At 57.6% G+C, this 22,134-nt stretch overlaps 2 protein-coding genes across 4 annotated transcripts; both read right to left on the reverse strand.

Annotated features, from left to right (window-relative positions):
• Nucleotides 1–1,028: 1,028 nt before the first annotated feature.
• On the reverse strand, nt 1,029–5,845 carry TRIM35 (tripartite motif containing 35). 2 transcript variants are annotated; one of them, XM_064448350.1, is made up of 7 exons: nt 5,699–5,845; nt 4,664–5,111; nt 3,535–3,630; nt 2,914–3,144; nt 2,717–2,739; nt 2,101–2,222; nt 1,029–1,776 (listed from the first exon to the last, which is right to left on the reverse strand). In XM_064448350.1, the coding sequence occupies exons 1-7, from the start codon at nt 5,779–5,781 to the stop codon at nt 1,211–1,213; spliced, it is 1,569 nt and encodes a 522-aa protein (XP_064304420.1). In that variant the 5' UTR covers nt 5,782–5,845; the 3' UTR covers nt 1,029–1,210. The 2 variants fall into 2 exon arrangements, with proteins under 2 accessions (XP_064304420.1, XP_064304418.1); XM_064448348.1 differs by having other exon boundaries at nt 3,535–3,666.
• Nucleotides 5,846–6,538: 693 nt separating this feature from the next.
• Nucleotides 6,539–21,145, reverse strand: DRC1 (dynein regulatory complex subunit 1). 2 transcript variants are annotated; one of them, XM_064448346.1, is made up of 16 exons: nt 20,986–21,145; nt 19,418–19,508; nt 18,747–18,859; nt 16,866–17,049; nt 16,095–16,232; nt 15,302–15,388; nt 14,456–14,578; nt 11,063–11,202; nt 10,605–10,739; nt 10,254–10,483; nt 9,712–9,881; nt 9,040–9,129; nt 8,522–8,608; nt 7,980–8,170; nt 7,435–7,578; nt 6,539–7,322 (listed from the first exon to the last, which is right to left on the reverse strand). In XM_064448346.1, exons 1-16 carry the CDS (start codon nt 21,132–21,134, stop codon nt 6,953–6,955), a joined length of 2,442 nt encoding a protein of 813 aa, XP_064304416.1. In that variant the 5' UTR covers nt 21,135–21,145; the 3' UTR covers nt 6,539–6,952. The 2 variants fall into 2 exon arrangements, with proteins under 2 accessions (XP_064304416.1, XP_064304417.1); XM_064448347.1 differs by lacking the exon at nt 10,605–10,739.
• Between the last annotated feature and the right edge of the window lie 989 nt (nt 21,146–22,134).

The raw sequence follows: 22,134 nt of genomic DNA on the forward strand, positions 1-22,134 counted from the left end.
TCCTTTGGGCCTGACAAAGAGAAATGCCTCACCCTGCTCCAGCCCCAGCAACTCAAAGAGCTTCGCCGGCTTTTTATTGTTCCCAAATAATGCCTTGCTTGTGCCTAAACTGGCCGCGGGATGCCCAAATTTCCAGGTTCTTCTGTTTTTGGGAGAGATGGGCAGCGTCAGGATAGGGTGCAGGGAGGGAGATGGGATGCTCACGTTGATGTTCCTCCTTTCCCCGTATCCAGGGATGCTCAGCTGGAAATAGATAACGTCAGCCAACGTAAGGAGGGCGGAGGACCCCCGGGGTCGCCCCCGCACCGCACGCCTCCGACATCTCCCTTTTGTTTTTCTGCTGCCAGCTCTTGTTCCTAAGGAGCATCCGATGCAAATGGGGAGAAACCATGGAAACCACCCGTTAATATGAGCATCCTGCCAGCGAGGTCCTGGCCGGCAGCGAGGGCAGCGCAGCCCACCAGACACCCTCCCTTTCCCCAGGGAATCACCTTTAAACTCGAAGTGCTCACCAGGATGGAGGAAAAAAAGCCTTTTTGGCAGGATTAATATCACGCCAGACCCAGCACGGGGTTGCAGAGGGTGTTTTTTGTCTCCCCCATCCCACCTCTGAACATCCCCCACCTCCAAACACGTGTCATCACCTGACTCCCAGAGCTGCAGATTTACAGAGGGGTAATGGCATGGGGAGAAGGGTCAGAGGAGATGGGTTGTTACCCTCAAGGATGTCCCCACTGATATTTTTTCTTGTAGAGGGGAAACACACACTTCTGCCTGCATCCAGCCAAGCCATGGGGGATTTTCCCCGTTCCTGAGGTACCAGGGCAAGGGCCACCGTCCCCGGCTCTACCCACAGCAGGGAGACTTGGAGCCCCCGCAAGCTGCAACACTTGTACAAGCCTGGAGAGCCCCCAGATGGTTTAATTTCCTATTTACAGCCCCCTGGCAGGGAGATACCCTCTCCTGGAGACCTTCCCAGCTTTGATCCGTGGTGGAGAGGGGTAGGAAAACAGCTGAGGGCAGAGAGGTGCAGAGCCGTACCAGAAGAGCAGAGTGTTTATTAATGATTAAAAAAAAAAGAGGCAATACAAACATAAATTCTTTTTTCCCTGAATTTTTTTTGCTGAATTTTTTTTTTAAGGAAAGCTGAAAGAGCATCTGGGGAACCCCAAACACAGGCAGAGGCGGTGGTGGTAGGAGGTAGTGGCCGCTAGACGGGGACATCCTCGTGGACGCAGACCCGGAGGGGACAGATGCGGAGTGCCTCGGGCGGCGTGCCCACCGGTGTGCCCCCCACGTAGAAATAGGGGAAGACGGTGCCACCAAACTTCTCGTGGAAAGTGTAGATGTGGGTTTTGCGGTCGGCGTCGTAGAAGGACAGCTCCCCTTCGTTGCAGTCCAGCTCCACCCGGATCCGTCTCAGGTCACCCACTGCCGCCTCCGAACGTGCCGTGTTGGACGCTCGGCACATCTCGCCGTCCTTCCCGGGCAGGCGGTAGATATACCAGAAGCCGGAGCGCGCATCGTGGTGGAAGGTCCAGTTGGTATCACCACGTGGCTGGGCCACCCCCACGCGCCAGTTCATGATGCCACCCAGGTCCACCTCCCAGGTGTGGAAGCCGGTGGAGAAGCCGTGGGAGCCGAGGATGCAGGGGGCCGAGGTGAAGCGCTCGGGGTTGTCCACCAGCAGCTTGTAGCCCCCATTGGTGACACTGGTCAGGTCCTCGGACACCGAGAGCCAGCCCGCCGCGGAGTTGGGGTCAAAGCTGAAGGGGACTGTGGTGGGGACATGTGTGTTAGGAGCCTGGCTTGCTGCAGGGATGAGCTCACGGGGGGACCACAGCCCTGCAGGTATCCATCCGTCCTTTCCTAACCCAGCTCACCACAGAGAAATGCACCCTCCAGGGCTTCCCTTTTGGGGTGCAAGTGCCCCAGATCACCCTTTATGCTCTCCAAGCCCCCTCGTCAGACACATCAGCCGCAGGCATGGCTTCTCCACCCTCCTCTTCTCTCCAGCACCCACCACCCCTGCAGCTGCCTCATGCAAAGGCTGCTTTAGCCCTGAGACAACCACCCTTTGGGGAGGACCCAGCACCTCACCTACGGTGATGATGTCTAGCATCTTCTTCCACACATTGTACTGCAGCGAGCCCAGATACTTGGCGACGTCAATGAGCATCCCTGAGGGCACGGCCCCTGGCTCCTCGGCCGTGCAGGCGATCCTGGGGCAGGGGTAGAGGATGGAGATGGGTCAGGGATGGAGGAAGGGACTGGGCTGAGTCTCCTGGCACCATGTGTTTTGGCAGGGGCTTCCCCACCAGTACCCCACATCTCCCAAACCTTGCTCTTACGCCAGGAGGGTGGTGAATCACTGCAGGTGGGTCCCAGCACCAAATCCCTTCAGCATTGGGATTCTAATGTTTCCCCCGAGACCTGCAACGCTGCTTTGTGCCTGCATGCATGTTCCCTGTCCCCCCAGTCCTGCCTGGAGGGACCCAAGGGTGCTCCCTGGCCTTGGGGACACCCAGCACCTTCTTCTGCTGCAATACCCAGACCCGGAGGGGACACATGGGTACTGGAACTCGCGTGGGGCAGAGACCTCACTCTGCAGCCAGGCAGGAGACCCCAATCAGCCCCAGGGAGGGGATCAAGGGGCTCAGCCACCCTGAGCACCCTGTGTCACCAGGCAGGGGACACAGCGGGGACCGGGACTTACCTGCGCTTGCGGTTCTTGTGGGTCTGAAAGAGAAGGAGACACCGTGCATCAGACCCCCTCTTGTAAGGGGTCACTGGGGTGTGCAAGCACGCAAAGGATCACCCAGCGCCCTGCTTGCACCCCAGGAGAGGCAGGAGGGTGCCACGGCGAGGGTGACACCCCACAGGGCACGGGGCAGCACCCTGGCAGGGCGTTACCATGAGGAAGGTGTAGTCATCCTCCTTGAGGTCTGCCTGGAGCTGGCGGGCTTCATTGAGCAGGGCCCGGCTCTCCTCTGAGAGCTGCTTCATCTTGCCCTCGATGAGGCTGTGCTTGCGCTGCATCTCCTCCTGCAGCTGGGCCAGCAGTGTCTTCTCCTCGCTCCGCAGGAACTCGTGCAGCTTCTCAAACTCCCTCCTGACCTGCTCCTCCAGCCGCACCACTTCCACCTGCCCCGTGTGAGGAGGTCACCACCTCCCTTCAGAGCCCCCAGCTCCCATGGGTTCCCCCCATCCTCCCGCTAAATGCTCCTCGGGAGCCCTCCCACCAGCTCCAGTGCTCAGGGACTCACTGGGCTCCCACTGGGACCACGCCACCCTCCCAAAATCAATGTCCCTGCTGCCACGGCAGGCACAGCCCCATCGCCCTGGTCCCCAGTTCCCCATCTGAGTCCTTCCTCCCCCCAGCATCGCTCCCCTCACTCGGGGATGGAGCAGCCCAGGATGGCTGCAGCGTTCCACCCCGGAGCCAGCCACATTCCTGCCCAGGGTGTGCGCACATGTATGTGTGCATGTGTCAGGATCAGGCCCATTGCTTCCCTGCCGGGAGGGACCACAAACCTGGTTGTGTTTGGAGATGGACTCGTAGGAGCGATGCACGGCTCCAAAATCCTTCGCCTTATCCCGCAGGGAGGTCTCCATGTTCTTCAGCTTGGCCTGCGGGGAGGAGACGCCTTCAGGACCCTCGCAAACCTACACCCAGGGTTTCCAGTGTGAAAAGACAAGAGCCTCAAACCCAGTGGGACGAGGTTAAGCAGGATCCTTGCTCAATCCACCCTTTCCCCTCCTGCGGCCGAGGCCTGCCAGCGCTGCCTGGGGTCAGCTCTGTGCTGGGCCCCGTAAACGTGCCGCCCCTAAGCAGCGAGGCAGAGGAGCTCTGCTCTGTGGAGAATCCTTGCCTCTGTTTTTAAGCCCTTCTACTGATGCACCGTCAAGTCCCTGCCTGTCCCGGTGCTGCAGGCAGCTGCTGCCCCTCTCCCAGGGAGGCTCGGTGCCACCGGCAGCCCGCCAAGCCTTGCAAAACAGCAGCCTAATGGCCACCCCGCGACATTTGAAATCTGGCTCGTCCCCGCAGGCTGAGTCAGGGCAGCAGCGGCTGCTTTCCCAGCCGGGAAACACAGCAGGTCCTGGCATGATGCCCGCCTGCCAGAGCTCACCTCCTCCTCCTCCTCCCTGTGCAGCCTCCCAGGGCTCAGGGCTGCCTCCCCATCCCGCATCCCTCCCCAGCTGGGGTTATTGTGCAACCCCCATTCCAAACACCCTCCCAACCCCCAGGCGCTGCTGCAATAGCCAGCGTGGCCAGATCCAGCCCAGCCCGGCAGAGGATGAATGAGCCAAGGAAACACGGGGTCGGAGCCAAACCCCTTGGAGCATCCCCCCCTCCCCACGCTCCCCTTTACCGCGGGCAAACGGCTGCGCCCGGGGGGGGACGGGGTGGCACCGGGTAATTATTAGGCAGGGAGAGCGTTGGGCAGCGATGCAGCAGGGGCGCTCCCATGGGGACCCACCCTTGCAGCGTGGCTGCTTCGTCTTTCATCCTGGCACGCCTGCGGGTACAACCACGCCACGCGCGAGCCAAAGCCGTGCGCTGGCAGGTTTGTGCCAGGGTGCGCGTGGCCTGCGCCCCTCCAGAGGCGCGCTGCTTCTCCGTGCCATCGGTCCCCCCCTCTTTTCCTGGAGCATCTCTCACCCTGAAATCCGCCGCCGTCTCTTGCACCGGCCGCATCTTGTGCCCTTCGTGCTGCTTGGAGCTTTGGCAGATGAAACACGCCAACTCCTTGTCCTCCAGGCAGAAGAGCTTGGCTTCCTCGTGATGGAGGGGACAGAGGGCAGCCACCCGGCCCTGCCGCTGCCCTTCCTCCTTGAGGATCATCTCCACCAGGTTGTTGAGCGTGTGGTTGACGCGCAGATCGTTGAAGGAGGAGGCCTCCTTGCAGACGGGGCACGCGTGGTGCCGGTGCTCCCAGGAACGGCTCACGCAGCCCTTGCAGAAGTTGTGGCCGCAACAAAGCGTCACGGCTTCCCGGAAGGGTTCGTAGCAGATGGGACACAGCAACTCCTCCTTGAAAGTGGCCGTGGAGGACGGGGCCAAGGCCACCGAGGTGCTGGCCGAGGGGCTGTCTCCCTTCTCCATGGCTCTGGGGAAAGAGGGGGATGGAGGGAGGCAGGAGCGGGGCTTCCCGAGAGCCCCAGCTGGAAAAACAGTCCCGTTCCTGATGCAATCGGTTTCCTGCTTGTGACTCACCCCGCAGCTCCCTCCCCGACAGCACCGGCCTGAGTGACACCCCCCCCGGCCACTGGGAGCCGCCGAGGGCGGGCGAGCTCCGGTGGCCCCGCCGGGATGCGGCGGGAGCGCGGGGAAAGGGGCCGGGGGCGGCGGGACCCTGTGCGGGGCTTCTCCCGGTCCCGCACCCGGACCGCAGAGCTCTGCCCCCGGGGCCCGGACCAGCACCTCCGGCGCCCTCCCCCGGCGCCCCGACTCTCTCCCCCCGCTCTCCCGACCCCCTTCCCCAGTGCAGTCCCGGTGCCCCAGTCTCGGTGTTGCCCCGCTGACCCTGACCGAGACCCCCACCCTCCAAGGTTGCTCCGGTGCGCGGACCCCCAACCCACGGGGCAGCCCCGGTGTCCGGATCCCGGCTCTCCCCGCTGCCCGGGGGTCGCCCAGCGCCGCGCACCCGGGTCCCGAGGGGGTCTGGGGGGGGGGCTATTGGGGGGTCGGTCCTACCTTGCCGGGGGCGCGCGGCAGCCCTTGCAGCGGCCCCTCCGCCGCGACGGGCGGGGAGGGGTCTGGGCGGGCGCCTGCAGCATCCCGGGGCCGGGACTCCGCCGGTGCTGGCGGCGGCGAGGGCGCCCGGGGAGGCGGGGCGGGGCGGGGCGGGGGCCGGGCTGCAGCCGCCGGGGAGGGCCCTCGCCCGGCCCCCCCCGCCCCGCACTTGAACCCTCCTGCCGCTGCTGGGGGGCATCTTCAGCCATTCGCGAAACCCGAGAGCTGGAGGCTGCCCCGTCTCCGGTTCTCAGGACATCCCCTGACTCCAGGAGCTGGTGCTTCAGCCATCCTGGGAGCCCGAGCCGAGATGCTGCTCCCTTGTCCCAAACAGCCTGCCAGTCCCTGCCTTCCCTGCCCCGAAACCTCTTTCCCCTGCCTCCCACCCCCTCTGTCCCAGCCTCTTGGTTTGCATTTCTGCCCTGTGGATCCCGCTGTACCCCTGGGGTACAGCGAACGAGCCGCCCCAGGGGATCCCCGGCCCTCGAAGCCGGATCCCCTGATGGGGACCAGGAGAAAACCGATGGGAAAAGTGAAAACTATTCAAAGGCACAGATACCCAGTGAGCAAAAATAAAACATTTAAAAAAATGTGTTATTCTGCTCTGGTATGAGAAACTGCTTGTGCTGTGCGAGCGTTAGGCAGGGGAGTCAAGGCTAAAGATAAAGCTCGCCAGGAAGCCTGTCCTGGGAATGAGATATAACTGGTGTGAACTGATGGAAGGGAGGCATGGATGAGACGTGGCCCTCCTGGAGATAACTCTGCCGGCAACACCGCTTTCAGCTGATATCGCCCTGGAAATGCAGGGTTTGGGTATGGCTGTAGCAGCACTGGGAGCAGTGAGGGAAAAGTAATTGGGGGTGGGTTGTCTGGGAGGAGTCCGGGGGCAGAAGAGGTGTTGGGGCAGCAAAATTGTGGAATAAGGTGTAAAATCAGGGGGAAAAAGGTGGGCTCTCCCAAAGCCAGCACACCTAGGGATGGTGGGGACGCTGACCTGTGGGAGGTAAAGGCAGGGCTGGCTTTGGCTCCATGGGGGAAAGGGAGGACACAGACCAGACGGCTTTGCAGCATGAGTGGGAAATGCTTTCCCACAGTGCTGTGAGTCCCCTGGATCGGGGGGATCCTCGGCTGCAGCTCCCCAGCATCTTCAGAGGCGAGAGGGGCACTCCTCGCAGGCCACACGCACGCTCACGACCCAGGTTTGGGAAGCATTTATTAGTCCCTGCCAGGAAGCCCTGGCTCCAGACCCAGCTTCAGCTCGGGGCAGAGAAAAGCCGTGTCCTGGCCCTGGGCACTCACTGCGCTTCCCCGGGGCAGGACAGGTTCAGGTTCATCCACCGCTTGCCGTTCACCTGCGGGGAGAAGCACCCTGGGGCTGACACCGGTGGGCTCCGGGCAGCGGCCCCCGTGTCTGTGACCTCTGATTCGGGCACACGTGGCGGGGTGTCCCCAGGCTGCAGGGGAGGAGGATGCCGCACTCACCCCGGAGCTGACGTACTCCTCCAGCAGCAGGCACAGCTCCGAGTTCTGCTGCTGCAGGATGGCTGCTTCGGCGAGGAGGCTGGCCCTGCGCGTCAGGACCTCGCTGGGCAAGGAGGGCAGAGGATTGATGCCGCCAGTCAGTGCCAGTCCCGCTGCGGTTCCCCCAGCCAAGCCACCAACCCGCCCTGTCCCCAACAGCACTGCCAGCCACTCACTAATATTCCTCCAGTGCCACCGCCAGCGCATCCCACAGCTTCAACGTCGGCTCGGGGATAACACGTGCCAGGGCTTCCCAGTACTGCCCGTCCTTGGAGCTGTCCCGTACCTGTAGCACCTCCTTTGCCGACTGGTCCTTCTCCCTGGGGGTCAGAGAACAAAGCCCTGGGGCTCAGCTTGTCACTGGTGAGAACAGCCCCATCCCCCTCAGCTGCACTGAGCGCCATCACCATCGTCCCAGGAATGAGCATGACCCACAGCTGGCACCCACCTGCCCCACAGCTTTGCTTCCCTCCCTGGGCTGCTGGTCATCGCCTGCCTTGCTGTCCCCAGCCACCACTCGCTCAGGTACTGTCTGTACCCCCTTGCCCTGGTAGGACCCTCCCCACCCCTCTGTGATCTTGCAGGGCAGGCAGGGGAAGGTCTTGCTCCAGCCAGGGCGATACAGTCACCCCCAGCCCTGCCTGCAAGCCCCCATAGCCCTCCTGTGCCCCCCTCCGGCTCCCTCCCAGTCACAACAGCCCTGCTCTGCCCCTATCCCTACCTCAGCTTGTCGAAATCCTGCACAAATGCTTTCAGGATCGTTAGGACATCATCAGTGTGGATGTACACAGACGGAAAGGAGCCCAGCGAGCTCCGAGGGGATTTGAGCTTGTCCCTCTGGGCACCAGATCCACCATCCTCTCTGTCCTCAGCTGGATCCATGACATCTTCTGCACCCGGGCTTCTCTGGCTCTGGAAGGAAGGCCAGCAAGCTGGGCACGGTGCCTTCCACTGCCTCCTCCCCCCCAAGAGCCACCTTGTCCCTGGGAGCTGCCCACAGCCTTGTCCCTTGGTGAATTTAGGGAGCTCAGGGAAAAATTAATGTATTATTAAGGGGCCCTGTTTAGCCACGGCAGAAGAGGATTACAATCCCTCAGCCCTGGCACATTCACCTGCCTTGTCCAGTCACAGGGAAACATTTCAGGGTCAACATGCTGGTCTCGCTCTCTGCCTTCCCTGGGTGGTCAGGAGATATTCTGCTCCCCCTTTCCTGGACCCCTGGCTCTGCTGGGCTCTCCCCACTACTGCCCCTGGTGGTCCCACCTGGCCAACAGCTGCCTCCTGGGCTTTGTACTTCAGGAAAAAATCCACCAGCTGGTACAGGTCATCCTCACTGTCGATCTCGAGGGCCTGGGGAGCAGAGGAACCAGGTTAGTGTCCCTCAGAGACATCACGGAGGGGTGTGAAACAAGGAGCATTTCCCAGGAGCAGAGGGTGCCCTTCTGGCAATGCCACACAAGGCAGGAGTGGCTGGTGAAAAGTGTTTAGTGCGGGACAGCTGGGGGCATTTGTGGATCGGAGAGGCTGAGAACAGGCTGGAGGAGCCCTGGAGATGTTTAATTCAGCAGCAGGATGGCCTTGAGCTGAGAAGCATCTGGCCACAGTGCTTCACACCCTCTTGCAGTGCTCCTCTCCCCTTGCTGCCTCAGAGTCCCCGCAGCAGCCCAGCCAAACCTCTCCGGGGAAGCTAAGCCCAATGCCAGGCGGACACGGGGCAGAGAGCTTTCCCCGGTGACCACCAGCCTTCCCTGCAGCCCCTGATGGGCCAAGGCACAACTCACCGCAAAGATGGAGTCGAGCTTCATGAGGGTACGCTCGTGCCTCCCCAGGGCGTGCAGGGGCCTCAGCAGCTTGCTCTCGATGAGGAAACCCTTGGGAGACACGCAGAAAAGAGGGAGTGGAGGGAAATAGTGAGCATCTCCGTCCCTGCCCAGGAGCCAGCCTGTGCCCTGCTGCGGCCGTGCCATCCTGCGATGGCAGGCTGAGCGGGGAGGGTGGGCAGCGGCTGGGCAGCGTGGGGCTGGCAGGGCCAGGAGGCTCTGGAATAGCCACCCAGCAGGCAGGGAAGACAGTTATCAGCATGGTGATGCCAAAAGGACCTCACAATCTGAAGCTCTTGCTGATTGTTCCCAGAGACAGGGAACAGCCTAGAGCATCAGATGCAGAAGGTCTGCCTGAGCTTATTCTGGCCTGGGGAGCTGTGGATTTGGCAACAGGCCTGTGCCTGCCAATACCTTTTATTAGCATCATATATGTGCCACACACAGTGGAAAGACCTGGAGATCCTCTCCCAGCCCCTGGGGCAGCTCTCTGACAACAGGCTGTTTGGCATAGGAAGGCAGTGCCATGCAGAAGCCTTCCCCCCCAAGATGTGGAGCTCGGAAGAGATCCACTACAAGCTGGAGCAACCAGGGGACAGCACACCTGCCCCCTGATCAAGGCATGTCACGCACCGACTCGTCGCTCACGAGCTCCAGGATCCTCTTGGCAGTTTTCTTGGAGATATTTTGCAGAGGTGTGACTCTATCCTCAACCTTCACTGTGTTTTCTTTTCCTCCTTCTCCACTACCCACTTCTTCCTTCTTCTCTCTCTCTTCCTCCTCCTGTCCCCCAGAGCTGCTCTCTGAAACATGGAGAAAGAAGGGTGAGCAAAAGCCTTTGTGCGTTGACTGTGCTCCCCAGTCACATCACTGCAGGAGTCACCAGGGAAAACACAATTGTTCCCTGTGACGTGGAAAGCACCCCAAAGATCTTGGGACACAAGCTGGCTCTTGGTCAGCTTGCCTGGAACTGGGAGTACTGGGCAAAGTACAGTGCAAAGATCCCCAAGCTGGTTTGGCATGAGCCAGCTCAGGGCTGGGGACAGCCCTTGCAGTGTCACCCCTGTAAGATCCCACCTTGCAATAGCAAGGACAGGAGCGACAGAAAGGGCTGTCGTGAGGAAGTTAAGGGTCTCCCAGTGCCACAAGGGTAACAAGGACACTGTGCATCCCACCTGTCAGGACCTCCTCAGCCAACGTGGTCGCCATCCTCTTTGCCTTGCAACGCCCGAGGGGCCCGACATTGTCCAGGAACCAGTAATGAGGCTCTTCCCAGGGCAGCCCCAGCTGCTGGGTGTGAATGATGCGATCCGCATCGAGGGCTTTCCGCATCAGCCCTTTGGCTTCTTCCTCGTTCATAAGCCAGACCTCTGTGAACTTCTCAGCGTCACTGACAGCAAAGTGCCTGTGCAGAAGGGAGGCGGCCCATGGAAGGAGGCTCCGAGCCCCAAAATGACAAGTCAGCTCCCCCACGCCTCACTCAGGTGCTCCGAGGCCTCATCATGGATGCCCGCGCAACACCCCACCTCATCCTCCTCTGCACCTCCTTGCACTGCCCCGTGATGCGCTCGCAGTCGGCTGCCAGGCTCTGGTTCTCCTCTCTGAACTGCTTCTCTTGTTTGGCCAGTTTTATTCTCAGGTTATTGAGCAAGGTGTGGAGCCTGGGGAGGGACAGCAAAGCTGAGCATCCCTGAAGAGGCACCTTCAGGCATACCCAGCTTGTATGAAGGCCTGGGGACTTGGGGCTGCTAGTGACTACTCAGCGCCAAGGCCTGACTGACCCTGATGCAGCTGGCATCAGGTTGGCCAAGGCCGGCCTATTCCAAGTGCTCTGGGGATGGCCCTGCCCTGGGCTAACCCCTGCCCGGGGATGAGTTGGGACAGAGCTTGCTGGCTTGTGCTAGGTCATGGGCTCCACAAAAAATGGTGTATGGAAGGAGATGGCAGGTAAGGCAGGGCCCATCTCCCAGGGATGGCTTTTTACCGGTTGAGCTTCCTCTTCTGTTGGGATCTGATGATGGTGTTCTCCTTGTCCTGGTTCTTAAGCACCTGAAGGTTGTACTCCAGCTTCTCCTGGTTCAGCTGATAGACAGCTTTCATCTGCTGGAGCTGCCTCTCCAGGTTCTGGCATTTCAAAAAACATGAAAACAAGCCGTGCCATGAGCAAAGGCCACACTGAAGCCTGGATCCTACTGATCCCACATCTCCAAACCCCATCTTCCCCTGCACAATTCCCCAGCTAACACCTGGCCAGAGGGTATCACTCATGGGTGAGTGACAGAGATGCTGCTTGCCCGTAAGTTCGTGCTACGGGGCCACGTCTGGGGAAGGGAGAATGGACTGAAGTTGTACCAAACTCTCACTCAGTGGGGCATTAATCTGGGCCTCTCTCCTCAGCCTAGGTGCTGGTTTTCACACCAGTTTTAGGAATTGCATGTCTCTGAATTAACCAATAGGCTCAGAAGTTATTTGGTGAGCTGGAGGAAGGGGCACACAGGAGAGGTGACTGCACAAACTCCAGGTCTTAAGGAAACCAGAACATAACAAATAACTGAAGCATTTGTGACGGCAGCATCTTACTGCATAGTCTGGGGGACAGGAGAGAGGCAGTGAGTTCTCCCTTTTGCTCCACAGCTGCAGGGGAGGAGACATCTGCAATGGAGGCATCTCTCTCAGCTTCCCAGCACCCAGTTTGCTGGATGGCTGATGGAAAGGAAGAGCTGGTTCCTGGGCTGATTGCCCCAGTCTCCTGGGGCTGCTGCTCTGGGCTGGGAGGCAGCACACCCTACCGATGATTGCTGCTCTCTGCCAGCCCTACAGCTCATTTGGACACGAGCTCAGGGGGACATGGTGGCTTGGAAACTCCAGGAGCTGGCAGCGTGACTGCATGGATGGGTGAGAGGCAGTGTCTGGGCCTGGCATGGTTTAATTCATTAGTATGTGAGTGTCTTCCATGTGCAAGAGGAAGCAGAAATCTGATACTGAAAAATGTCATAATATAGCGCTTTACTGGGGAGGCCTATAAAGATTTCTTCCATGATAGGAAGTGATTGGAATTAAGCTGCTGCGAGGCCCCAGGTTACAGCATCAGCTACAGGCTCGGTTGTACACAGCAGAGAGACCCTGTGGGGCCTCCATCAGGGGCTCAGGCTTGCTCTCAGCCCAGGGGGATCTCTGGGGACAGGTAAAGAGTCCCAAGCGGTGGACTAGAAGCAGGGAATACACTGGTACCCAGCTTAGCTGGCTCAGAGCCCTCCTGGGTAGCCCTACGTACAACAGGGAGTGTACGAACAACCTGGGAAGACACCCAGAAGCAGTCCCACCTGGCTAGGGTCAAAGCCTGACTGAAGGGAAGATGAAGGTAAATCCCAGCAGGGCCAAGGGACCTTCTCCGTAAGAGCAGACAGAGGAAAGCCATGGCCCAAACCCCGTATTTAAAATGCTGATTCCCATCTAGTGAAACTGGGGAGTACTCAATAACCCCCAAACCATAGACTTCATCTTTAGGTCTTGGCTAAGCTCCTGTTCCAGAGATACCTCAGGACAATGATATCACAGGTTAATCAGGAAAATAGGTGTTTCCAACTTTTCTTTTCTTACTCTCCCTGAACTGGAAGGGTGCAGTCCGTGCTATAAAGAGTTGCACAACTGCAGTGCTAAAGGGAACCAGGAGGATATCTGCTTCATCCCTCTGCCCCACAGAAGAGCAACTTCCCCAGATCAGCCCAGCAGAAGTTGATTTAAGACGTTCCTAAAACCCTGCATCAAAGAGCAGCAAAACCAGGGCACAGTCTCTCCAGGTAACAATCAAGAAAGTCCTTGCCATTTCTAGGTTTTCCTAGCTTGAAATTTCAGGCCTAAATCTGAATACCAATTTAAATATTCCCTACCAAAATTCATCCCCATGATTTTTCTTGCATCTACAGTGGACCCAGAGAGGAAGCCATTCTCCTCCTCCATCATAGAGAATTGTGCATATTTGTAGACTCATCACCTCCCTACAGAAATCTCTTCCTTGGTCTAAGCAGCTCCAGCCTTTCAACCTTTTCTTAGGGGTTGTTTCTCTACTTGCTCTGTTCTCAACTATCTCTCCTGTTCCCAAGTGTGCTGCCAAACCTGGACAAGGTCGCATAGAAAGGAATAATTACCTCCCCTGCCTTATATATAAACCCTCCCACAAAAACAGCTAAAGGCAGCAGGTGCATTTTTACAACAATCCCACACTGCCGTCTGTGAACCTTGATCTCCAGCATGCTGCTGCCTCCCTCTCCAAATGGCTCAGAGCCACCTGCGAACGTTACCCACCCTCTGTTACCTTCCAGGTTATCAATAAGAAGGCGAAGAAAGGGTAAAGTCAGGACTGAGCTCCCTGGACGTGCCATTTCAGGCTGACAGGGACCTTGCAACGGTAATATTTCAACCTGAAGTTGTGCAAAACTTTCTAGGTATCAGCCCTAGCCTGTATTTCCCTGGGCTTCCCAGGAGAACATCCCATGGGACAAAAAAGGAGCCTTCCTGAAGTCCCAATGCAACGTGTACCCTGGGAAGCAACACATGACAACTAGCAGGGAAGGTGTCAGCAGCGGCAGGGCTCTCTGCTGAGCAGAGGAGGCTGAATGATGCTGGGCAAAGCCAAACCTGACAGCCTTAGGAACAACGCCAGGGCTGCCATCCAGGGGGCCAGCAGGACTGCAGAGAGTCACAGATGCACTGCTTTGTTGACGCCGCTGCTCGCAGAGAACGGAGTGGATTAAAAGCTATCTGTATCCTGGGGAAGCCACAGCTACGAAGTTTGGATCTGCAGTGAGAGTCCCTGGTGCTTGTTCAGCCAGCGGTGTGCCAGGGCTGTGCTCTTCCACTGCATGCCCTCCTGCCTGAGTAAGGGCAAACTCATGATAGTTCTCAGACCAAGTGGACTTCGTGGGCACTAGAGAAATCATGGGTCTATGGCTAGATGTCAGAGGAAAAAGCTCACACCTCTTAGGACAAGGACCCTGACAAAAGAAGAACTTAGGCTGATCTGAAATGATCTGGTGTCAGGACACTCACACTATTTGATCCTCCTACCACCCATGGTGCCAGAAGCAGCAAACCCCTCGACCTTCCCAGGTGCTTCATACATCCTAGTTCATGTGCTACAGACCTCCGAGAGCCAAAGGCAAATGGATGCTGTGGTGTAGGACCCATGGAGAGGAGAGAACAACAGCTCCACCACCCTGCTGACACGGGGCTGCGCACGCTGAAGAGCTGAGATGACCAAATACCAGTTGCAGCTTTCGTACCATCTCGCTGCCCCACAGAGCCAGCTATGCACAGAAAAACCCAGGAGATCTGGTCCACTGCCACCCGCCACGGCACATGCCAGCTTTTTCTGTACCTGCACATCGTTCTCCAGCTGAATCTTCATGCTGTTATATTCCTCCTCATCCTCCACCCGCAGCTGATTCAGCTGTTTCTCATACTCCTCCACCTTCCTCATACGGGCATGCAGGTATGCCAGCTATGGGCAAAGGAGGACGTCATCCATCAATGGTGACAGCTTCCTCCCGTGGTCACAGCTCCTCTGGCTAACCCAAGCAAGGTCATGCATGGATAATTCCCCTGCAGAGAAAATAGCCCCTCTCCCCCCCTACTCCTGAGGAACCAGCTGCCCTCATGCATGTGTCTTTCAAGACAGCCCAGTGCTGGAGAGCAGCACTGGTCCTGGCAGCCTTCGGGCCCCTCAGGATGAGAAGGACCTTGAGGGGCTGGAGCGTGTCCAGAGAAGGGCAGCGGGGCTGGGGCAGGGTCTGGAGCACAAGTGTGCTGGGGGGCGGCTGAGGGGGCTGGGGGGGTTTAGCCTGGAGAAGAGGGGGCTGAGGGGAGCCCTTCTCGCTCTCTGCAGCTGCCTGAGAGGGGCTGGAGTGAGGGGGGGGCTGGTCTCTGCTCCCAAGTTACCAGGGACAGGACGAGAGGAACCGGCCCCAGGCTGCGCTGGGAGGTTTGGATTGGATATTAGGGAAACTTCTTCACCAAAAGGATTATCAAGCACAGGAACAGGCTGCCCAGGGAATTTGTTGAGCCACCATCCCCACAGGTACTTAAAAGATGTGTAGACGTGGCATTTAGGGACATGGTTTAGTGGTGGACCTGGCAGTGTTAGGTTAATGGTTGGACTTGATGATCTTAAGGGTCTTTTCCAACCTCAGTGATGCTATGATTCTAAATTTCACATGGACCTTACCTCCTGGGCATTGTGGGCTTGAATGGCTTCCTCCCACTTCTTCCTGTTGTTGTCTAGCAGCTCTCGCCTTTCAAGCTCAAAAGCTTTCTGTGAAAGAGACAGAGCCGTTCACCATCACGTTGGCACCTCTCTTTGCACCAACCTTAACCTTGTCCAGGCCAGCAGCCTCCAGGAGAGGACTGGCTGCACACTGGTGTCACTGTCCGATGAACACACATTGGCCTGATCTCTCTTCTCCCACGCCAGGACCCCTCTGGCAGAGACCTCACACTGCAACCTGACAGGGACTGCTGCTGACAAGGGCTCACTGGAAATCACTGCCTGACGATTAGCAGTGGAGCTTGGTCAGCCAGCCACCTGATTTCACCTAACAAGATGTTAAATGGGGAGAGATGCCCTCACTCAGCAACAAATGCAGGTTTGATCCACGAGGTGGGACTTTGTGCCTTGCAGAAGGTAAGGCTGAAGAACCACAATGGTCCTTTCTGGCTTTTAGAGAGGTGAATAATCAGCCGTCAAGCAGCAACAGCATTCACACGCTACCGAGTTGCTCTGCACCGAAACACAGTCATTCGCAGCATGGTATAAACCAGCCCCTCTGCACTCAGCACCATTCAGTGCTCTTGCTTGGCCGGATTTCAGCCTCATTCGCCAAGACATCAGGCCTTCTGCTCTGGACAGCAGTCAGCCCAGCCAGCGCAATGAGCCTGAGGCCTTTTTGCCATAGGTTTGGAGAACCAAGTGGCTGCAGGTTTTCTCATTGGACTCTTCCTCCATCATATGAACTGGCTACCTCAATCTGTAGGAGTTTGTGACGGTAAGTTTTCAGCATGATCCTGATCTGTTCCTCCATTCTCTCCAAAAGCAGGTAGATATCATCCGACTGCTTCTTAATGGCCTGCACGTATTCCTCGTCTTTGTTTTTCAGTTCCTGGAGGAGGGGGAAAGCAGATGCTGAAATCAGGGACAAGTATTTGACCAGGAATCGTCAGAGGCTAGCTGAGAGGGTAAGACCCGGATGCTGCCTTTTTCAAAGAAGAGGTGATGAGAGCAAAGAGCCAGAAAGTCAAGAGGTAGTTAGGAGGGAAGATGGGAAGAGAGACAGGTCATCGCTGCCAAAAGGTCCAGGTGAGATGGAGTGGGAGGTGGCATGCCTGCAAACACACCACTCCTCCTCTGGGGGCCAGGGAACCTGCTGCAGGAAGGCTTTCTTCCCTCTACAAAAACACTCCCCCACTCTGCTTATTTGCCTTTTTTTTTGTTTGTTTTTTAACTGTGCAATCTGGGAGCTGCCAGTTTGTCTTACCGCTACCAGTGTTCTGTGTGTCTGTCCTGGTACACCAAACAGTGCCAGGGCACCCCATCTCATCGTTCACGCTGGGACACTGGCACTGCAGCTCCTGGTGCAGTTTGACCTGGACTAACCATCACTACACAGACCTCTGCACTGTACTGGTGAATTGCAGATCCAGACAGAGGGATGGCCGTTGCTTTAGAACAGCATCCTCCAGAGCTTGAACCCCTCCCATCCTTCCTGGCTGTCCCTGCGTGGTCCCCGTGCTACCTGCTGCAGGTCACCGATGAGCTTGTTCTTCTCCTCCAGAAGCAGCGCGCACTGCTGCTGCTGTTGGTTCAGCAGATGCCACAGCTCCTGTGGGATCGTCATCTCCTTGGCCAAGGCCCACTTGGAGGTGATCTCCTCAAACTTGCACGCGCTAGATTTGGCCTCATTAGCCAGCTTCTCCACCCTGCAGGCAGCAAGGAGCACAAGGAAAATGGGGAGCCGGGGCAGGGTAGCAAATGCTTCAGCTGCTCTGGACATGACCCAGCGGCCCATGCGCACAGGAGCACTTTCCTGCATAACCCAGTTTGAATTTAAAGTGGCATCAAGGTATCAGTGCAGCAGCATCTTTCTTGCAAGTGCTTGTTAGACCATCACACAAGGGTAGAGCTGGCACCCTGCAAGCCCTTCCTTTCAGACGGGCATTTCCCCAGATCCGCCCTTGCCCGGTGCCCTAAAAACCACTTACCCGGAGGAGGAAAGACTAAAAAGCTCAGCTCAAGCCGCAGCCACCTTTGCGAGGAGCACTAGTCTTGCCAAGCGAGCTGTCTCTGGGCGAGAGGTGAGGGACCAGCGGTGCCAAACAGCCTCCTAACCACGACTAGACTTGGGAGTCAAACTTTCCAGAGACCATACTCCAGCTAAAGCCAAATGGCACCGAACAGCCCACATCCGTATTACAAAACTTTCCTTTTCCAAACAGAGGGACCATCCAACGTACTCTGGGGATGGTCCCTGGCTCAGGCTGAACAGCGGCCACCACCTTTGCCATCCCCAGACCTGCTCTACGGGCAGTTCCTGGCCACAGCACCCGGTTCCTTAATGAGATTCCTCCTGGGAAACCACCTGAGCAAGGGACACTGGGTCTTGCTACAGCCAGCCTTCCATAAAATGTTCCTGCAGTGCCCTCCAAAGGCAGTAGGAGCAAGGACTCAGTGTTTCCTAGCTGATCTCCAAGTCCTGGAGACAGGGCTGAAAAAGTCAGTCCCTTGGAGGCTGCCCAGCTCCTCTGGTGAAGCAGGACAGGTTTGCCCAGGAAGGCACAGAGGAACAGAGGACCAGAGAATAACTGATACTGGAAGAGCTTCACAAAATCACTGTCTCCTGGTCACAGCAGGATTAACTTCAATGTCAGAGCAGGTTGTGCAGGGCCTTGTCCAGGCATGTGCTGAATATCTCCGAGGAGGAAGATCTCTACCACAGCAGGGGCCCCTGATCCAGCGTCTGACCACTCTCACTGTGAAGACCTTAATATCCAATTTCTGAAATTAGCACAGCCTCACATTCTTCCCACTCCTCAGGCACAGCCTGATGTGGCTGTCCCAGTGCATTCCCATGGTGTGGCTAATAACTACCCCTATCTCCATGACTGGAAGGCAACCCCTGGAAACAGGGTGTTTACTGAGCCACCCCTTAGCGCAGGGTGGCACATTCTCCACCACAGTGTCACCTCCAAGCTCAGGAGAGCTACTTGGCAGGCCAAAAGCAAGGGCAGCTGTGCCTGTACTTCTCAAGCAATGAGGCCACAAGTAATACCTGGCGCAGATTCCTGGTGAAAAGCTGAGAACCAGCTGTGTTTCTCACACTCTGGAGCTGGAGATGTGATGGGTCTGGAGGACATCGGTAACCAGACAGTCCAGAGTATGGCAGTGCCACCTGGGGAAGCCACCAGCTTTGACCTGCAGAGCTCTGTAAAGATCCAGCTGTGGCAGGTGGGACCTGGAGGCTCTTTGTGTGCCTAAATTTTCCTTTTGAACATAAATTCAGTGTTGCCCTAACTGCTAAGTGTTCCTAGATGACCAGGGCTAGGATGTCCTCCAAAAGCTGCACCACCATCTGCACTGCTCCTCCCCAGCAGCACAGACCCACCGCGCAGTGTCTCACCTCTGCAGCTTCCGCTCTGCCTCCTCTGCCCTCCTCTGTGTTTCCCTCAAGTCAGCAGCCACCTGGATATTTGTCACCATCTGCGTGCCATCAAAGAGCAGCTTGGCCAGCTTCTGTGAAGTAGGTGGTACAATCTCATACCCAGAGACCTGAGCTCAAGAGGAAGGGATACTGGAGCAATTCTTGATATGCCTGTCCAGGGTCTGGCTCCTATTCCCATGCTGAGGTGCTTCTGTGGGCCCATAAGCCCCGCCTTCCCATGCTATGGCAGGGTTTGGTGAGCACTGCCAGGACTGCAATGCACCCATGGGTCCTCCCTCTCCTTGAAAGCCCTGCAGGCCACCAGCACCAAGAGAAATGTTCTCAGAGCATCTTCTTGTTTTGCTTCCCCTGTGTGTACAGATGGGGCTAGGGGTTTGGGTTGGGGTTTGGATGCACAGTGTCAGGCCCAAATCCTTCCAATCCACAGGCTGTTTGTCACAGGGAAATGATATCCCCAGGATCCAGCCCAAGAATCACCCCCCACCCAGTCCTGAAGAGTTTCTGTCCCTGCTTCTTCTCACATAAATGCTGCTGTGTGACACTAAGCACTGCACAAAGCTAAAAGGAGGGTAAAGCCAAATGTCTAGAGGTCAGGGACCCGAGAGGACCTTCCTGTCCTACTACCGTACCTGCCTGCTCTCCTCAATCTCCTTATGGCTCCTTCTCTGCTCTTCCTCTTCCTCAGCCACCTTTGGCTCTGCACCTTCTCCAAGGGCTTCCCTGGGCAGAAATGGGGAAAAGAAAGAACATTTTGCACCACACCATCTTTCTAATGCTCAGAGATGGTCTTGGATCTGGGATCCCAGCCCAGACTGCATAGTTCAGCACAGCACACTTCGCTCTCTCTTCCCCTCAGCAGGTTTAGTTCCAAGCCAAGAGGTCCCCACAGATGCAGAAAAGAGGCAGGAAAGGGTGGGACAGCCTCCCCAAGGGAAAACGGGGTCCATGCTTCCATTTCTGAAGCTGGGAGTGCAGCTGGTTACCCCTGCAACACAGGGTTAGGGGGCTCAGCTCCTGTTTGCTTCCCAGGGGGAGGAGGGCAAGGAAGAGAGACTGCCTGGGGACAGTCCTTATGTGGATGTGGGGGACCCTTGCTCAACTATGAAGACAGGGTTGGCACCAATCCCATCCTAATTCATTGGGATCAGTCTAACCTAAAGGGAAGGCTCTGGCATCAGAAAGGAGAAAACAAGCCTGTTTGGGTGGCGGTGGATGTCACTGACCTAGGTATGGTTTGGTCCCATGGTTTGGTAATGGGATCCACAGGCAGGCACCTTGCTGTGGCTTACTCTCGGTTTGGAGAGGAGATGGCAATTACTGCCTCAGTTTTCCCCAGGCTGGGGGAAGATGGGACCCTGATCCAGCCCCAGCTCAGGAGAAGGTGGCAGGGTACTGCCACTTCAGGGTCTGATCCCAGCCAGCCTGGAGGGGCCTCTAAGGCTTGGGAGAGGACCCCAGTTCAGTTCTGCTTTGGAGAAAGGTGTGCCCCATTGCTGGTGAGTCCCAGTTTTGGAAACAGCATTGGCCTGATCCAGGAGGCCACTGGCTTGGTGCTGATTTTGTCCGGGGGGCAGAGGGTCCATGGCAGGGCAGTATCTTGGGGAAGGGGGGGTATTACTGCCTCAGTGCTGGGCTGGGGACAGGATGGGGATGTCCTTGACTTGGAGCTGAGCTGGGATTGCAGGGGGTGCTCCCTGGCCTCCTGCCATTTGGCAGGGAGTGGGGAATGTCTCTGTCTGGTTCAGGATTCAGGGTGGTCCCTGGCCCAAGGTCACTTTTGGGGAGAGGCCCTGGGTCCCGTGAAGGCTGGCAAAGCCACGCCAGGTCCCTGCCCCCTGCCAGCTCCTGGTAGCAGTCCTGGCCCCAGTGCTGGTGTGGGACAGGGGATGTTTTGAGCCCTGGGGATGGTCTCCGAGCCTGTGCTGGTCCTGGGTGGGGGCTCAGGACTGGGCGAAGGTTTGGGGTTGGGGATCTGGAACTGGCACTGGTTATGGGCTGGAGACATCAACCCCAGCGCCAGTCTGGGGAAGAGTAGATCATCTGTGACCAGGCATGGGGTTTGGGGAGAAGGTGCAGGACATGGTGCCGGTTTAAGGCAGCGAGAGGCCTGGACTCAGCCCGGATTTAAGAGGAGCCGGCCCCCGCAAAGGCGCGCCCCCCGCCCCGGTTCTGCCCCCGGATGCACCCCGGGTCTCACCGCCGCTTGGCATCGAGGCGGGCGGCGATACGGAGACGGCGGGCGGCAATGCGCTCCTCGGGGCCGGGGCCGGGGCCGGGGCCGGGGCCGGGGTCGATGAGAGCCGGGGCCAGGGCCCGCCATCCCGCCGCCTCCGCCCCCCGCCTCATGCAGCCGCGTCTCTCCTGCAGCGGCAGCTAACGCGCATGCGTAGGGCCGCGGCTCAGCGTCTCGGAGTCGCCTAGCAACGCCGGAAAGGCGCATGCGCAACGGCGGCCACCACGCCGCGCTGCCGCTCGTCAAAAACCACGACCGCGCATGCGCGAGGCTGTAACGTCCCGCGCCCGACAGGCGCGTTCAGCACAGCGGCCGTTGCTGCGTATGCGCAGTGCGCAAAGGCGCTGAGGCGGGGGCGAGCGCGCGCCTAGGTCTGAGGGGAGGGAGCGAAAACGGGGGCTCGGGAGGGGAATTGTTGGTGCTGATGATTCAGGGAATAAATAGTTCAACGTTACTAATGCAGTCTAGTGTAGCTCAGCAAGTGTTGGGGCTCGGAGCCAAAACTTAGCCAGGGTAATGAGGTAGCCTTGGGATGTGAGATAACAGGAACAGCCTGCATGATGTCTAAAACTTGTTGCTTTGGGGCAGTCAGACTTCAAGACAAGAAGTGCCTAAACAAAGTTACGATGACATTTGACCTTAAGAAAAGCAGATGTACAGAACCATAAAGATAAGGAACTGCAGAGCAAAAACTGACCCAGAACAGACTATCCCTCAAGGACAGTATATATGTGATCTCAGAACTGAGTTTGCGCGAAAGCAAGGGTTAGCTAGCAGACACAGTGAGGAAGAGTATATCTTTCATCCAGAGACCCCTGATGACCACCCAGAGACACCAACAGGCATGCGCAAAGGAAATTTGCATATGATAAAGAATTATCTATATCTTGTCTCATAAAAGTAATGAATACATACATAGAATATGTACTTAATCCACACAATTAGATCTGATGGTGTGCAAGTTAAGAGGAGCGATCCCCCTTGCACCCAGCGCTGCAATAAATATACCTCCTTTATAACTCTCTGTGAGTTTTAGAGTTTGTTTCTGTGCCTCACTGAGAAATGGCCATGGAGGCACTGTGAGATATAGCTGTGGTGCGGTGTCCTCTGCAC

Source organism: Phalacrocorax carbo, chromosome 3 (genome assembly GCF_963921805.1).
Source record: "Phalacrocorax carbo chromosome 3, bPhaCar2.1, whole genome shotgun sequence".
Classification (NCBI taxonomy): Eukaryota; Metazoa; Chordata; class Aves; order Suliformes; family Phalacrocoracidae; genus Phalacrocorax; species Phalacrocorax carbo.

Coding starts and splice junctions, on each gene's coding strand:
- DRC1 (XM_064448346.1), bottom strand. CDS start 21,134: ATGAGGCGGGGGGCGGAGGCGGCGGGATGGCGGGCCCTGGCCCCGGCT. Junction 9,130..9,711: donor AGCTCGTGAGCGACGAGTCG/GTGCGTGACATG, acceptor GTGTCTCCCAAG/GGTTTCCTCATCGAGAGCAA. Junction 7,579..7,979: donor CAGGATTTCGACAAGCTGAG/GTAGGGATAGGG, acceptor TCTGACCCCCAG/GGAGAAGGACCAGTCGGCAA.
- TRIM35 (XM_064448348.1), bottom strand. CDS start 5,781: ATGCTGCAGGCGCCCGCCCAGACCCCTCCCCGCCCGTCGCGGCGGAGG. Junction 3,145..3,534: donor CCATCTCCAAACACAACCAG/GTTTGTGGTCCC, acceptor CACACGGGGCAG/GTGGAAGTGGTGCGGCTGGA. Junction 2,740..2,913: donor ATGACTACACCTTCCTCATG/GTAACGCCCTGC, acceptor CTTCTCTTTCAG/ACCCACAAGAACCGCAAGCG.